At 31.9% G+C, this 17,603-nt stretch overlaps 5 protein-coding genes across 5 annotated transcripts; 1 reads left to right on the forward strand and 4 right to left on the reverse strand.

Moving 5' to 3' along the window:
• Positions 1-1,700: 1,700 nt before the first annotated feature.
• BX663DRAFT_429727 (tRNA-I(6)A37 thiotransferase enzyme MiaB) lies at positions 1,701-3,946 on the forward strand (the record flags this gene model as incomplete). Its single annotated transcript, XM_051522752.1, has 6 exons — positions 1,701-1,991; positions 2,073-2,174; positions 2,236-2,346; positions 2,408-2,771; positions 2,841-2,995; positions 3,068-3,946. 6 exons carry the CDS (start codon positions 1,701-1,703, stop codon positions 3,944-3,946), a joined length of 1,902 nt encoding a protein of 633 aa, XP_051385650.1.
• A 783-nt stretch (positions 3,947-4,729) lies between these two features.
• Positions 4,730-6,608, reverse strand: BX663DRAFT_468360 (uncharacterized protein; the record flags this gene model as incomplete). The annotated part of the gene is made up of 7 exons (XM_051524090.1): positions 4,730-5,009; positions 5,073-5,371; positions 5,446-5,660; positions 5,734-5,893; positions 5,975-6,249; positions 6,320-6,513; positions 6,575-6,608. 7 exons carry the CDS (start codon positions 6,603-6,605, stop codon positions 4,750-4,752), a joined length of 1,434 nt encoding a protein of 477 aa, XP_051385651.1. The 3' UTR covers positions 4,730-4,749.
• Positions 6,609-8,545: 1,937 nt separating this feature from the next.
• On the reverse strand, positions 8,546-8,930 carry BX663DRAFT_500528 (uncharacterized protein; the record flags this gene model as incomplete). Its single annotated transcript, XM_051526333.1, has 2 exons — positions 8,646-8,930; positions 8,546-8,619 (listed from the first exon to the last, which is right to left on the reverse strand). A coding segment is annotated over exon 1 (164 nt), but the record flags the coding sequence as incomplete, so codon positions are not given.
• A 240-nt stretch (positions 8,931-9,170) lies between these two features.
• Positions 9,171-14,755, reverse strand: BX663DRAFT_468361 (SNF2 family N-terminal domain-containing protein; the record flags this gene model as incomplete). Its single annotated transcript, XM_051524091.1, has 13 exons — positions 14,667-14,755; positions 14,565-14,612; positions 14,428-14,472; positions 14,291-14,359; positions 14,077-14,225; positions 13,877-13,983; positions 13,695-13,795; positions 13,433-13,612; positions 11,050-13,353; positions 10,388-10,502; positions 10,014-10,285; positions 9,356-9,923; positions 9,171-9,310 (listed from the first exon to the last, which is right to left on the reverse strand). Exons 1-13 carry the CDS (start codon positions 14,679-14,681, stop codon positions 9,171-9,173), a joined length of 4,113 nt encoding a protein of 1,370 aa, XP_051385653.1. The 5' UTR covers positions 14,682-14,755.
• Positions 14,756-14,985: 230 nt separating this feature from the next.
• BX663DRAFT_500533 (kinase-like domain-containing protein) lies at positions 14,986-17,582 on the reverse strand. The gene is made up of 4 exons (XM_051526334.1): positions 16,950-17,582; positions 16,665-16,895; positions 15,464-16,604; positions 14,986-15,387 (listed from the first exon to the last, which is right to left on the reverse strand). Exons 1-4 carry the CDS (start codon positions 17,526-17,528, stop codon positions 15,026-15,028), a joined length of 2,313 nt encoding a protein of 770 aa, XP_051385654.1. The 5' UTR covers positions 17,529-17,582; the 3' UTR covers positions 14,986-15,025.
• Between the last annotated feature and the right edge of the window lie 21 nt (positions 17,583-17,603).

Below are 17,603 nucleotides of genomic sequence, written 5' to 3' on the forward strand. Positions count from 1 at the left end.
TTTTGATTTTTAACGCTTTAATCAAGCTCAAATTAAAATAATATGCAATTTTTTTTATAAAAAAAAGGGGGGATTTATGTTTAGCCTAAACTTGAGTAAGAATATCGAAAAGATTTATACTAATAACAAAACTAAATCATTTAATACTAATAATACAGTAGCCGCAACGCCAATAGGCTTCTAAATGATATGTTTGTGGTTTTCAATAGTTGTTTCAGAATACTACCTACATGTTTCCAAAGGGCATTTTATATATATAAAGAAAAGCAGCGACCCATTGATTTTCATTTTCAATCATTTCGGAAGTATAAAGTGATGTTGTTCTCATATCGTACCTCAAAAAGACAATGTTTTTGTTTACTTCATTGATGGCTGTACACAATCCGCTTTCAGCAAGTCAATATTGAGAAAACATCACTAAGATGTGCATATGTTTGAAGGAGTAATTTAGGTCAATAAAGGTAGACAAAAAGAAAAATCAAGTATACGTCTTATAATTCTAATTATGATTGTAATACTTAATTAAATACACTATAAAAAGGGAGCCGCATATTTTCGTTTGCCCTGTATTTCTTAAAAGTTTGAAAATAATCTCAACATACAAAATTCACGTAACCGATCTTTATGAAGGGATACCACAAATTTTTAATGTAAACAGCTTAAATATAGAACAAAGGCCTATGTTCAGCTCTCTAGTCTTTAAATTGCCAAAAATGTGTAGCAAGAATAAAATTAAAATTGCTATTAGTGCCTTAAAGGAAAACGATATTTTAACAAAGAATTTGGTCACTATCACAGCTATGGACACCATAGAATCAGATACTATAGAATAGTAGAAACGAATTCTCATGATAAAGGTAGTGATTGTTTTCCCTATAACATTGACTGCAGTAGATAATCGGCGATATTATTTATTAGAGAGTAGTTCCATAATAAAAGAGCCAACAACAAAACAACCTTCTGATAATTCTATTATACTGTTGTTACAGCAAAGAGCTACTACTGACGATATTACTCGAAGAAAAAAAAAAGACCCTATTAGATTATATTATATCCAGTTCACCATTACCACAGTTACTAAAAAATGAAGCTTATCTGGAAATAAATCAAGATAGTTTGGAAATAGCAAATAATGACTGGATAAGCAGTTCTCAGCCACGATACATCTGTAATATTTGATGTATGAATTTGTTTAGTTTTAGAGAATAAGACGAATATAAGAAATAATAGGTTTCCTTGAGGTCATTTATAAATATCAAAAACTATAATGGGGAAAGAAGACAAAAATATTTTATCAATGTCATTCTATCCAATTAGATGAAGAAAATCTTATAGACAAGAAGTGTTAGAGATAATCAAATTTTTAGAAGTCAACAGGTATTTAAAAGTCTCATAGAACACTTTTCTCTTGTCGGGACACTGATGGCATTGCACTCTGTTCTTATGAAAATCCATTGATATGTTTTAGTAAATTCAGTACAACAGTCTCAATTTGAGCCTTCTTTTATTTTATTTTATTTCATCGTAATATATACTAAAGTATAGAATGTGCTTTTCAGGGAAGAAGGGCAGTAAATAGCATGAATAACCAATCAGATAACAAACTGTCATTTGCAGTCCCATTTTCCGAACTTTTTTTTTTTTGAAGTTAAACCCCTGAATTCAAGGCAATTCTTCATAGTCTCCATTCTTCTTACACTATGTCTATTTTTCGTTCAATTCCAAAATGTGGTGTGAGTAAATGGCAGCGCATGTTACAGTATCGTACCCTTGCAACTTCGACAGCAATTGAGCAGAAAACAGCTAAACGGAGAAGACTTGTATTCGATAATAGATCACCATCATTTCAAGATTTCCTGTTAACTCAAAAACAATCTTCAAAACCTTTAGATCCTAAATTGACTCAACCTGATCAAGTACCTTACCTTCATACTGACAGTAAACTTTTAGGAAAAGGAAAGAAATTTTTTATCGAAGTATACGGCTGTCAGGTTAGTTGTTATTTTCATCTCTTCTTTCGTCACATATCTTGAACTCACAATTTTTTTTTTTTTTTTTTTTTTTTTTGGTAGATGAACGTTAATGATACAGAAATACTAAATTCTATTATGACTAATACTGGATATGAACGTACTAATAATTTAGATGATGCTAATATTGTATTCTTGGTTACTGTAAGTTTACTTTTTTTTTCGATTATGACAGTTGAATAATAAAAATAAAACAAAAAAAAAGTGTGCTATTAGAGACAATGCAGAAGTCAAGATTTGGGAAAGATTGAAGTATCTTCGACACTATAGAACAAAAATTAATTCAGATAATCCACCTATTGTTGGTGTATTGGGTGTAAATGAATAATGATGTATTCTTTTAAGATATACATATGTCTCATTTTTTATTTTGTTAGTGTATGGCCGAAAGATTAAAAACAAAACTATTAGAACAAGATCGACTAGTAGATATTGTATGTGGACCTGATGGGTATCGTTCTATACCACATTTGATTTCATTAGCTGAAGGAGAAGAATATAGTGAAGGTATAGCAAACGTTATGTTATCAGCTGATGAAACCTATGCAGATGTAATGCCAATGCGCTTAGATCCTGCCAACGTATCTGGTTGGGTGTCAATTATGCGTGGTTGTAATAATATGTGTAGTTTTTGTATTGTACCATTTACGAGAGGAAACGAAAGAAGTCGACCTATTGATTCTATCATAAACGAGGTTCGATACTTGAATGATCAAGGTGTAAAAGAAGTTACTGTATTAGGTCAAAATGTCAATTGTAAGTCTAATAATAGCAGAAAATTATATATTTTTATATTTATTTATTTTGTAGCTTATCGAGATGAATCTGAATCAAAATATTTTATGTCAAATATGGGTCTAGGATCCAATCTAAGTAATTCAGGTTTTAAGACTATCTACAAACGTAAAGATGGAGGTAGACGGTTTACAGAACTTTTAGATAAAATTAGTTTAATTAATCCAGAGGTAGCTATGAAAACAAACAAAAAAACTTTGAATATTTAGATATGTGTATATTCATTTAATTAATTTTATTAGATGCGTATTCGTTTTACTTCACCTCATCCAAAAGATTTCCCTACTGATTTGTTACATTTGATAGCTTCTAGACCTAATATTTGTAATTCTATTCATTTACCCATTCAATCAGGCAGTAATACGGTATTAGAACGTATGCGTCGAGGTTATACGCGAGAGGCTTACTTGGATCTGGTAGAGGAGATGCGAAGAATAATCCCTAATGTATGGATCAGTAGTGATATTATTGCTGGTTTTTGTGGTGAAACAGAAGAAGAGCATCAAGATACTGTAAAATTGATGGAGCAAGTAAAATACGATACAGCCTTTATGTTTGCTTATAGTATGCGAGAAAAAACGCATGCTCATCGTCGTTATCAAGATGATGTACCCGAAAATGAAAAGATAAGAAGATTGCAAGAAATTGTGAATACGTTTCATAGAGAGGCAACTCAAAAGAATAAAAAGTTAATAGGTTCTACTCAGCTTGTTTTAATTGATTCGGATAGGCCTAGAAATAAAAATGGAATAGATACTAAATTCAGTGGTAGAACAGATGGAGGGCATAAAGTATTTATTCAGGAAAAGGATGGAAATCATGATTTACAAAAAGGAAACTATGTAGAAGTTAAAATCAATCACACTACTAGTGCAAGTCTGACGGGCACATTTTTAAAACATAGCAGTATTCAACAATTTGCAACACAGCGATATTATTCCACAATTGCAAGACGAGACACTACTGCTATTCGAAGTAGATATCGTACATTCTTGAAGGCTGGTAATATTGCAGTAGAAGGTGTTGATAAGAGACATATTAAGAAGTTGATTCGTGAAGGCTTTGAGAATCATCAGTTTTTATATGACCCTGAAATAGAAATAAAAGGTATAAAGAATTGAATTGCCATAACCTAAGGAAATAAATATCGTATCATGACATAATATATAGCCAAAAACACACTTGATCTTTTGAAAATAGCAGGAAAGAGAAAGGGTATTGAGTACAATATAGTTCATAATTTATGCCAATTAAAATTTTTTAAAGATAAAGATAATATAAGGTAAAAGTCACTTTATGCGCATTTATTTCCCCAAAGCCTTATTGTAGATATTTCTTTTTTTTTTTAGACCACCTTTTTTTAATAGAAAAGTAAAGCCTTCTGTTCAAGCAATATATAATAATGCTAGAAAAGAATTAGAACTAACAATTGCTACGTTAAATAAGGATTTACATCTTTGTTTGATATAACAATATTATGTATTTTAAATGTAAAATAATGTTAATAAAAGAAATAGAACTCTAATGCTCAACAGCAGCTACAAGATGTATGTTGTCCTTTGACTTTCTTTTGCCCACTTTTTTTGGGATTCAATAAGCTTTTATCTTCACGTGGTGGATCCTGTTAATCAACTAACCTGTAAAGCAAGGTTGAGAACTGAAAAAGCTAGTACATTTGTTTGTTCTTCAATCAATAAAAGAAATAACTTTTTAACATCGGTTTATTTTTTAAGGAGTGCTATCAGCGCGTCTTATTTTAATAAGGTCTATTTTTCATGTGTGCAAGACTAAAAGTATGTGAAGCAGCACGGTATTTACGACTTGCTCGTCTCGTCTACATGTTATAAAAAGCATACGCTTTATAAAGTGAAACTTAATAGATAGATAATCATATGTACAGCTTTATTCATAATTACTTTTTTTTTCAATTATTTTCTCCTGCGAAAAAGCAAGGAGGGAAGGAAGGTTTAGCCTTTGGCTTTGTAAAAGTAAAAGCTGAGGAAATTTCCTCCAAATGAGAACTAGTACGTTTCATAATTTGTGCACAATTGTACACAACGGCAAGTACAGGGGGAAGGAAGGAAGGGACTTCATTAATAGCTTCTGGCATTTTAAGTCCGCCTGAAGAAGACAAAAGAGCAACAGAGCCAACATACTTCAATTTCAAGAAGGATAAATACATTCCTATTAAGATTTAGAGTAAGTAAAGTGTTCTGAAATTACGTTATATTATACATATATACTCACCACTGATAACCATACCTACGATTTTGACCTTATTAATATCAATAGTAGGATATTGCTCGATCATTTGTAAAGAAAAAGCCTTCATCATCCGTAGGGTTTTTAATCCCTTTTTTTGCAAGAACTTCGTACCATTTTGCCCTTCATATTCCAAACCAATTTCTAAACAACCAATTTCAGTATTTAATCGTTTAAATACCAAGTCGAAACAATAAGCATTCTTCTGTCGAGAAAGGCATTCCTTGCCGCTGATTTTTCTTTTTTTGTTTTTGGCTTCGGAAGAAGCTGCGCTACCTGATCCACTGTAGGATTTGAAAAGTATTATTAGATTACTATTGTGTGTATAAAAGAGACGATTGTATTAAGTATTACTTACTTTGATGTTGAAAGTTTACTAATAGTTTTGCTTTTTTTTATAAACCCGTAAACATCATCAAGCAAGTCTTGTTCCGTTGTTACATTGATAGTACTAGTATTATAAAATAAATCAATAAAATTTAAAACGCTTTGCACGCACCAATAAATTTCAGGTTTCTCGTAACGGTCAACCTTAACACCTTTAAATGCTGAATAAATATCATGGAAAGTTTTCTAAAAAATGTTATTAGTATATCTATTCTGACATAAATATTCATTCAAAAAGTATTAAACTGGCGATTCATACCTTTCCATCTAAATTACCTAAACAATTTATAATATCTTCGGGCAGTTCTTCTTCAAATTCTTCGGCCTCGGCTTTTTCTTCAACTTCTTTCATTTCTTCTTTTGTGAACACATCATTCCACACATTATCAGTAGTATCAAGAATAAAGCAGTGTCCGGGACTATATAGCAAAAAAGTTAAGTAAAAGTAAAAGATTAGAACTATAGTTTTTGCATGTATATAATTATTAATTTCAACTTACTGTTCACGAGTAAATTCTTTGACTTTTTCGAAGATAATGTCTTCTACTGCCCTTCCAGACTTGAGGATCCATTTGTTATTCTTGATGTTTTCGTAATTTTTCTTAAAAGCTAACATATCTTCTGTTGAAAGAAAACGTTGGTAATTTAAGGAAGATATTGAACTTCTATCGCTGCTGTCAGTTTTAGCTGTTGAAGCTTTTGTTGATGGTGGTGTTGAAGTAATTGGTGCCTTTTCTAAAATCTTTTTCCAGGCTTTTTCTGAAAGAGGGGAGTTCTAGGTTAAAAAAACACGTGTTATTCGGTTGTAATATTAATAGTAAATCAAAATTGTTTAGTATACTCACGTGAGTAGTAGGATGTATACATTTCTTGATTCTTCTTTTCCAACCGTTTTTAAAAACTTCAATGTTGAAATCACTTTTTTTGGATTCCTGCTTCCAATCATTGAGAATAAGATCCTCCAATTCAATTAATATTCTTGTTGGTGTTGCTGAATTAGGCTTTTTGCTCTCTAATTCGAGTATGGAAGCAGTAATGTCTTAATCGAAATTAAGCGTTAATAATTTTTATTAAATGAATACGATTTCATATTAACATACTTTCTTTGTACTTGATGTTGTTAATACCCATAATAATAAAGATAAGTCAGAGGATAAAGAGAGATTTTTTAGTTGGCGTGAGTATGCTGCTTTTTTAATTAAAACGTTTTGTTTATTTGTGTAACGCGTTATGTAAGTAATTGGTGCATACTACTACGTTCTTCATCGATGCGAGAACCATTTAGCTCTATTCTTTCTCAACGCTAAAAAGTATGGCAACTATTTCTTAATTCATGATATGATGCTGGGATAAAGCAAAAAATATAATGCTCAATGATTTCTCGTACTAGCCATCGCAATATGAAAGCTCTTTATTATTTCTTTAAAGTACTGTTTCAATCAATTAAAGTATTGAAATGCTATCTAAAACAAATGACTACCTTTGAAATAATCTATCTTTCTCTGATTTTCACGTAATCATCGAGATCAATAGTTTGAAATGGAATTTATTATGTTCCTTAAATCAATCGCTCAACTCACGTAGAAAAATGTCAAAAAATATACAGTCCCACAATCTGAATTTCAAATGTTTAAAAGATCTCGAATTAGGAAAAAAGGCAGAAGATCTCCTCTTCCAGAACTTCCTCCTCGCCCTCCTAGAGAATCAACTCGTTTTGGAGAGATGACCTTTGAATTCAGCACAAGAAAAAAAAAGAACTCTGGCACTTCCTCCTCCCCTCCTCCCCAAAACTTCGGTTAAGATCCAGAAGTCGATTGCGATTTTGAGGAGAACGATCTAGAAAATTTTGCCCGGCAAAGAACAATTAGGAGCAATTGGGCTGAGTCCCTGCCAAAATTAGCCCAGTCTTTCTTGCGGTACCCGGTACATCGGTAGATGTGAGAAGGGCTGCTCCGATTCACGGACAATTGCTCCTGTTTGCCGTCCTCTTTGTTCTTGTAGAGTCATCTACAAGAAAAAAATTTACATGCACTTTGTACATCGTAAGTAGTCGCATATTCATTGAAAATATTGACACACATTCTTAATGTAATTGATATTCATATAGATTTGCAGGTGTTTGAAGTCTATTTTTGCGGATGTAAACGAAAAGCTGAGCAATTAGTTGAAATGGGGATGCTCCCTGCATCCCTTAACAACATCCAATTTGCTATCCAATTTGCTATTCATTTTGGTGCCCTCGAGTTTATGAGGGATACAAGAGATGCTCTCGTCGCCTCTGACCAAGGCTTGGCCGATTATTATAATAGGTTAAACCAAGTTTGCCAGGTAAATTGAAAAAAAAAAAAAAAAAAAAAAAAAACTTCTTATGTACTTCTTTGCTGATTTTTTTTTTAGAAACCCATGACTAAGGCATTCTGTCAAAGCCTTTTGCCTATCTTTTCGATATTGATGATGGTTGTAGAGGATCTTTTAGATCAAATGGTGCCTGTCTTTGCCGATTTTAAAGGCTGCCCCGCTTGTCCTGATGTAATTATACGTTTTAGGTTACTACTTCTACTTATTATTACAAGCATGTTAAACGGTTTTAATAGGGGTGTCAGAATATCCCTGAATTCTTCTCAAATTTGCATTAAATCCTGCTTCGTTGATGAAGAAACAGTTGCTCATATAATTTACGCCTATGTTCTTTATCTCCTCCACCCATTTCTTTCTCACTTAAATCCTCTCTGTACTGTTTCGCCCTGAAGGCTCTAGTTGTACCTTCTTCAAAGTGAGGAACCAGAGATCGCTCAAATAGCGGTATAAAGTAGGTTTTGAGAGTGATAGACCCTCAAAAGTACTAGTCAACCGATTAAGTAGCTGATCAGCTGTAATGGTAGGCTGTTCGTAATAAAACTCTGTAACAGCATTCTTCGTTGCTTCTGCTAGGTCGCTATCTGCTTCAACTATTCTTGGTCGGCCAACAGTTTTGAACAAGGGGTCTGGGTCTTTCTTCCAGGTGCTATGGCACCGTTGTATACTTCTCGATTCTAAGCCTAAATCTAGAGCAACTGCTCTAGTGCGCGCTGTTTTTTGGATGAACATCCACTAAGTGAACGGCATGTGCCTTAACCTCATTACTGACACGTTTGTTCTTTATCAGGTTGTTTTTTGCCTCTCTGGACTTTTTTTTTTTTTTTGTCTCTTAGTCGTCTTCTGTTCTAAGCAATTTGGATCCTGATCAACTTCCATCATAAACTTGTCTCTAGCTGCAATATAAGCGCTATAAGATGTAAGTTCATCTAACTTGTACGGATCTTCATTCTCAGTGATATTCATTGCATCATTTCCATCTTCATCCAAAACGTTCCCTTGCCCATCCTCAAAATAAAACAAATAGCTCATTACAAAAGTGTTTCAAGAGAAAAAGAGAATTGATTTTTATGCGACATCTTTTTCCTAAAAAGTGCGACATCATTTTGAGAAAAAGTATATATGCATAAATTGTAAGACATAGTTAGTCATACTTTAATCTCAGTTTTATGTTCTATCAGATAGCTATTATATATGTCACAGAATATAGACATTAAATATAACTATCATTTTTATATTAACAATATTTAGAAAAAAAAAAAAAAAACTAAAAATAAAAAGGATTTACATACAAAAAAAAATATATATATATATATATATACATATTTGTATATACATATATTATTTTGATACACTTGCAGTGGCGACTTCAATAATTGTACGAGCACGCTTATTATTTTCCTCGGCAGAAGTATTATCATTTTTTCTCTTTTTATCGTCATTGTTGTTTTTATCATTATGTCTACCACGACCGTTATGTCCTCCACGACCTCCACGGCCCCCGCGGCCTCCACGGCCTCCACGACCATGCTTTAAAGCTTCCTTTTGAATTTTATTAAAGTGAGCACGTGCGGTGGAACTTGCTAAAAAGAAATTGATACTTTCAATTTTGTGATCTGTCAATTTCTCCAAAAATTCTTCTGGTGACATTTTATATAACTCTATCACACCACAGCCTTTTTTATCCAGAGGCTCAAGACGACCTACATTAGGAGCCACCGTTTTAACAAGTTCCTTAATATCTTTATAGCCATAATCTTGACCATTTGAATATTCAATAAGATGACGATGTGTGAATTTGTTGGCTAATCCTTCATATTCTGCGCCTCCAAACTTTTCTTGCTTTTTCATTTCAACGTAGTCAGCTTTAATCATGGTCAATAATGGCAAGGATTTGTATTCGGTGGCTTCTTCAACTACCTTCTGAGCGATTTCTGGTAGTTCAAATTCTACAAAGATACTACCCTTAAATTTACCAGTACGGTTATTATTGCCCTCACGACGAAGACGAACTGAAAGGACGCGACCAAACTTTCCATAAAATTCTTTTAATTCTGCTTCTGAAGGTTGATCTTCTTCTGTATTAAATCCTTTCTATGAAAAAAAAAGAAAAGAAAAGAAAAGGGGAGGGGAGATTAATAAAACAAAACAGTTTTACTTTATAAAAAGAATTATTATTCTTACAGCATAAATGGATCGTTTATTTTGTTGCTCAATATGATCCAAAAACTTCTTTTGATTTTCTGCTGCTCTTCTTTCTTCTCTTGATAACGTTGGTTTTTCTTCTTCTTCTTTAGGCTGTTCTTCTTCCTTTCTAATGTAACGTAAATGAGTTTTGGCTTCATTCATTTCAAAATCGTTTGGACTGATTGAAACTGCTTTTTCAAATAAGCCAAGATCGCCTTCCAAAATCTCTTTAAATCGTTTGATCATGGAAAGTTTCTTGATAGGAACCCCTAAATAATATAAGATTTATACGTCAGTCTTTTATTATTATTATTATTCTTTAATAAGATATATATATATATATATATATGTATATATATTCAAAAGCTTACAGTGTTCAGGATCCTTTTCTACAAGTTCTCTGAAAAAATTATCTTTCTTCAAGTTTTCAGGATCAAAGATCGCAAGTAATTGACGTTGAACATTATGAACCTTTGGTGGTTGTGCCTCATTTGAGATAGAAACATCAGTATTAGGTTGTTGTTGTTGTTGTTGTTCTAAAGTAGGTTCTATAGTAGTTTGATCTGTCATCGTTGATCCGTATTTATATTTTAAAGGGAAAAAAAAAATAATTTTGCATTGGAAGAAAAAAAAAAATTTACAGGTCCCTTCTGTGACTACTACTACTCCCTATGGAAACAAGTTAATCCTCGATATTATTAGAATAACAGCAATCATAAATAAATATATAATCGATTGCAAAGAGCTTACTTTTAGTTAATTTGATGTAGAAGTCTATTTTATTTTATTTATAAAAAGATGGTGTATGTATATATGTGCGTATAAAAAGAAAAAGAAAAATAAAAAAAAAAAAAGAGAAATAAAATAAAATAAAATATATAATTAACGACGTTTTGATTTAGTAGTCTTTGAATTGTTAGAAGTGGGAACTGGTGTGCTGGATTTCGATCTAGTGCCTCTATTCTTTGACTGAGACTATTTAGAAAAAAAAAATTAGCACACATACACATATTTCTCTTTAAAATAAATATACCTTCTTTTCTTCTGTTTCATCAAATTCAGAATTTTCTTTTTGAATCAAACTAATTAATGTATTACAACGTCTGGCAATCTCTTGAGAAGTTCTGGATTTCAAGAACCAATCAAATCTGAAAAGAGGAGACTGTTTGATTTCACGACGAATATTATCATAGACATTCTCTGAACCATAACCATATTTCTCAAGCATAACGACAAGGAAACGATCTTCTTCTTCTGTATAGTTTTTACCTTTAGTAGGTTGTGTATAATGTATCTTAAGTTGTTGAAGAGGAATACGATGACGGCGTACCTTCTCTGTTAGTTGACTTTGTATATCTGCTTGTTTTTCTAATTCACTTTCCCCCTTTTCAATCTTGGAAACGTGTTTTTCATAGTCTGAAATTTCTTTATAACGAGACCAGAAGACTTTGGAATACTTTTTAACTTCATCTAATGTCTTGCCCTCCAATTCATTCGTAATGGATTCCAAGTCGTTACGGCCATATTTGGAACAAGCATTGATGAAAATTGCAAAATCTTTTTTACCCCAATTCGAGAACCCTTTAGTAAATAGCTTCTTTCGTTCTTCTTCTTCTTCTTCAGTAAGAGGTTCAGCATTATCAATCTTCTTTTGTTCCTCCTCTCTTTCTTCTTCTAATCGCTTAATATCTTCTTCTGTAGCACCTTCTTCAGGACTAATAGGTGGAATTTTATAACCTAGAGATTTTCTTAAATAAAGTGTATCACGTTCATTCAGTTCAGCAAGACGAGAAGGAAAGAATTGGAAATCTTCAATGTTATATTTCTTTGGTCGAGGAGCCTTTGTGGAAGGTGTACGAGCACTAGTACGCAAGGCTTCCTTGTAATAATCATCAACAGCATAATTTGCCTTTCTCTCTCTCTTTGCGGGGCCTAACCAGGAGAGACCGATGTTTTCAGCCTTACGTTTGTGACTCCAATCTTCACCATCCCATTTGTATGCACTCTCAGAAGTAAAATTCTTAAGGTCATCTATGTTCAAATTAGAATATTTACTGTTCAATTCTGCCGTCTTTTCTTCACCATGACGTAAAATCTCATCAATATCGTCCACTGCTGATGGATCAGAATTATCATTATCCTTAAAGATGCTATCAGCACCATGCTGAATCATAGTAAGTAAATCTTCCTTAGAAGGTGCTTTCGATTTTGCACCTGCACTCATACGACCTTGTTGAATAACTAATTGGTCTAAACGAAGCTTTTGAGCAGCACGCTCCAGTATCTTTTCTTCAATTGCATTTTCAGTTACAAATCTAAAGACATAGACTTGTTTAGTTTGACCAATACGATGAGCACGATCCATAGCTTGAAGATCCACTTGAGGGTTCCAATCACTATCATATAGAATAACGACATCAGCAGTTGTTAAATTGATACCAAGACCACCAGCACGTGTTGTTAACAAAAAGATGAACTTATCACTTCCAGGCTTATTATACTCATCAATAGCATCAATACGATCCTCTTGACTAGTTTGACCATCAATACGACAATATTGATAATCTTTCCACCAACAGTAATCTTCTAAAATGTCAAGGACACGACTCATTTGACTGAATAAAAGAACACGAGATCCTTGTGCTTTACATTTCTTCAAAAGCTTATCAAGTATCACCATCTTACCACAATTATCTACCAAATGTTGATCCGTAGTGAAAGGAGGTCCAGGTTCAGCACCATCGAAAAGATAAGGATGATTACAACATTTTCTAAGTTGCATAACGATATTAAGCAAGCGAGTTTTGCCTTCACGTTTATTAAGACCAACACCATTAATAGCATCAATATCCTTCTCTAAAATCTTTTGATACCATTGTCTTTGCATAGGAGTCATACGTACATAGATGTTAATCTCCTTCTTCGGCAAAAGTGATTTTTCTACATCAGATTTGATACGACGTAACAAAAAGGGTCTCAATACTTTATGAAGCTGTTCAACTACCTTCTTTTGATCTCCACCTTGCTTTTCAAACCATTCATCAAATACTTCAGAAGAACTGAAAACGTCAGGAAGTAAAAAGTTCAACAAAGCCCATAATTCATGCAAATTGTTCTGAAGTGGTGTACCTGTAATTAGAAGTCGATTTTTGGATTCTAAAATACGTACAAGCTGAGAAAGCATAGAATTTTCATTCTTAATACGATGAGCCTCATCAATAATAATATATTGCCATTTAACTTTCTTGAATTGAGCTTTCTCCAGTAAACAAATTTCATATGAAGTAATACAGACTTCGAAGTTACCAAAAGCCAAGCGTTCTTTTATCAATTTATTCTTTTAGAAGAAAAAAAAAAGGGAGAGGGATTAATAATGTATAATATTCATATTACAACTTTCTATTTTGTATAATTACTCTCTCTTCTTTATCACCATGAAAAATGAAAGCATCAAAATTAGGAATCCATTTGCTAAATTCGTTATGCCAATTATGTAAAGTAGATTTAGGTACAACGACCAAGTGAGGACCTTTAACACCATAAACATGCTTAAGATAGCCTAAAAATGAAATAGTTTGCAAGGTTTTACCCAAACCCTACAGAGAGAGAAAAAAAAGAGGTAATTAATATTGAAAATCAAAAAAGATATAAATATATGTATAAAATTAGCTCATTTACCATTTCATCAGCAAGAATACCATTGATACCATTTTCAAATAATGAAATCATCCAATTTAAACCTTGAATTTGATATTCTCGAAGCGTGCCTCCTACGACATCTACACAACAAATTAGTTATCCTACTTTCAATTTTTTCTTTTTTAAAAAAAAAAAAAAAAAAAAAAAAAAAATGACGTTACAAGTAGGAGATTGAGTAAACACAGTCATTTCATTATCGTTTTCTTCTTGTTCATCCTTTAAAATTTCCTCATCTTCTTCTTTTTCTGTCTTTCTTCTACGTCTTGATCTAACCTCCCATAACAAAAAATAAAAATAAAAAAAAATCGTTGATTAATTTTCTAAAAAAAAAATGAGTTTTTAAACATTGTTTATCCTTTACCCTTCTTCATCTGAATTTAATTTTTGAATTTCTTTTTCTTTCAGTACTTCTTTCATAGCTTCGTCCTGAACTTCTGTCATCTTTAAGAAATGTGCAAATAATTCAGTTTGACCTAGAAGATATCTATAACGTTTAAGACGAGTTTCATACTATTTTATAAAAGTAAGAATAAATTAGCTTATATAATACATATATATAAATAGATAGAACTTACAGCAGAACATTCCTTAAATGTACGAAGAGGCGTTGATTCCTTTGAGGTCATTCTTGATGAATCAATATCCTTAAATAATAAATAAAAAAAAAAGTTGAGAAAAATGCCATAATTTATGCAATAATATCAATACGTACAGAATCGACTTGAGATGCATGATCATCAACTATAGCTGGTGAAGCCTAATTTATGAAAAAAATAAATGATTAGTTTAATTTATTAAATCTGTCAAATATAAAAAACAACAACAACAACAACAACAACAACACATTACAACTTCTTGTTTAAGATCTTGATCTGCTTGTCGATCAATTACCATATCCTGCAATAAAATATAAATAAAGTTGTTTATTATGAACTATTCAAAGCATTTTACCTGAGGATCAGACATTGCAAATAAGTTTTAAAGATAAACAAGAAATGAACAAGAGAAAAAAAAAAGTGCTGAATGCCTTCTTTTTTTTTTTTGTGACAGCAGAAAAATTAAAAAAAAAAAAAAAAAAAAAAAAAAAAAAAAAAAGAGAAAAAGAAAAAAAAAAGAAAACGCGACTTGACACGGTTACTGAATTTGCAATTTTTAAACTCAACTTTACAAAAAAATTAAAAAAAAAATGCATAACTTAGATACATAAAGTGATAATTTTAGAACACAAAAAAAAAAAAAAAAAAAAAAAAAAAAAAAAAAAAAAAAAAACAAAATTAATAAAGGGGATATAAGATAATAAATAGATATGATTATATATTACTGAAAAATGAATGCATTAAAGCATCTCTTGCTGTTATTCTGGTATCAGGATGAAGGTCTAGTAGTCGATTTAGAAGATCAATGCCTTGCTCAAGATCGACAGGTTCCCATTGTTCTAAGTTGTGAGTGTTTAAATTTTCAATAAGTTGAATCCATGGAATTCTTTCATTTTGCATGCTAATATTTGTATGAAGTTTACGTCCATTATGTTCTGCACAAGCTTTCATTTCTTTTAGACCAAAGATTTGACAAAATTCAATAATACCCTCTGCTTCTTCGCTTGCAAGGAAGAAAGGATATCGACTAGTAAGGAAGCACAATAACACAACGCCTGCCGACCAAACATCAATTGCTAATAAAGATATAAACAGATTGAATTAAACCCTCAATTACATATCGTATGTATGTATGTACGTAAGACAACTTACCACATGTTTGTCGCGTAACTCTGAATAAAACTTCAGGCGCTCTAAAGCCTCGAGTTCCGGCACGATTTGCGCGAATATAAATACGAGGATCGTTTTTAATGCGACCTGCCACACATTCTGGCTTACGATCTTGTTTATGATTTCTTTCATTTTCAGAGATAGAAGTTTGTGAACTGTTTATATTAGGTATAACATTTAAACTCGGCTTTTGTTTTTTGATTAATGTTTCAACTGCTGAGGTTTGTAATGAAGTAGTAGATGAAAATTCTGTAGTCGTGTTTTCTTTGTTTGAAAATGTTGAAACAACAGTATTCTTTCCAGCTAAGGAAGATGATGGCAAATGACTAGGATTAGAAGTACTATTTGTCTTTCTCTTTGAATAGCCAAGATTATATAAACGTTGTCTAGCTTGGTTCCCAGATTTAGTATCTAAAGCTTTACATTCTTCTTCATTTTCCGCTAAACCAAAATCAATAAGATAGCCCACCCTTTTCCGACGATTATATAAAAAGTTATTTGGCTTGATGTCACGATGAATGATTTTAAATTTGTAGAGTTCTTGTAGAGCAGTTAGCAGGGACTTCATATAATATTTGATTTCAATCACTGACATATCAGAAAAGTTTTCTCTAAAGTCATCATGTTTGATGTAAGGCATGACCATAAAAACATGATCTTGTTCTCTAAATGCTGTAATAAGTGGTGAGATACATTTACTTCCTTTTAATATTTTCAAAATTTTAATTTCTTTTGCAATTCTTTTAGGGCTGCTTGTACTATAAATATGCTTCAATGCAACAAACTCATTTAAATCTTCTTTATCAGAAGCTGCAAAATTCTTGTTATATAATAAAGAAACTTTAGCCTCTTGATATTCACTAGTTATCAACTGAGCCTTCCATTCATCATTATTATATAAACGATGTCGAACATCTTCTGCCATATATACAGTACTAAATGTACCTTCACCAATCTTGTCTTTCAATTTATAATATTTTGGAAGACAAGTGACGGTAGACATTAAACGATTTATATTCTCGGTAATACGAAGTTTTTGTTCATGTTCTTGTTGAGAATTATTTGTAATCGTTTTTTCACTGTTTTCATTTTCTTCTTTCTTTTCAGATAAAGGGGTATCATTCTAAGAGAGGAGAAGAACGTTTAGTAGTAGGAAAGGGGAAAGAAATATGCTAAAACTTACATTCGTTGATTTTTTGGACAAGTTTGACGTTGGAGGTATCACTTTTTGTTCAGATTGTGGAGTTAGTTGTAAGACAGGCTGCTGTGTTTCTCTTTGAGGTGAAATGGTTAATAGTTTTGAACTAAACGAATTCATAGCTTCATTGGTTGCATATCTTTTTCTTTTAGTTATTTCAGCATTACTAATTTCATCGTTATTTCTAATAAATTCTTTTCTCTTTAATAAGTTGTTCTAGCAAACATTATTAGTATTTTGCTCATAATAGAAATATAAAATAACCCTTACGTTTTTTATTATCTGAATAGGTGTAAGGTTTTGCTCTGATTGCGGGGTTGGTTGCAGAATAGGTTGTTGTTCCTCTCTTGAAGGTGAGATATTCAAGCTTTTTGAATAAGATAGCTCAGATTCCTTCTTTTTTCTGTTTATTATTGGAATATAATTTTGAGAAACAGGCATAGGAGAATCAGGGAATAGAGGTTCAGTTGAAGCATCTTGCCATGATTCAGAAAAAAATCTAGATGAATTCATGTGTGATGACTGATGATGTGTTGCTAAAACCTGATTTTGTGCAATTGGGTTTTGAATTAACATGTTCACATTATAATTATTATTATTATTATTCCGAATTTTACAAAGTTGAATTTCGTCGTGAATTTCATGGTCGTTATCAATGTTAATAGTCTTAGATCTATGAAGTGAGCTAATAGAAGAGACTTTAAATTTAGCATTAGGTGTACTTTGGATAATAGGCACTCCTCGATTATCTTTCATTAACGTTTGATTAGTGTCCTTTTGTATAGTTAATGACTTGGATAGAACTGGGTCGTTATTATATACACTAGAATTATAATCTTTGCTTTTCATAATCAAAAAGCTCTTAGAGAATAAATGTATCAAGCCTTTTTCTTCAAAAAAAAAAAGAAAAAAAAAAATAAAATA

The sequence above is a fragment of the Cokeromyces recurvatus genome (assembly GCF_025118155.1).
Source record: "Cokeromyces recurvatus strain NRRL 2243 chromosome Unknown BX663scaffold_5, whole genome shotgun sequence".
NCBI lineage: Eukaryota > Fungi > Mucoromycota > Mucoromycetes > Mucorales > Mucoraceae > Cokeromyces > Cokeromyces recurvatus.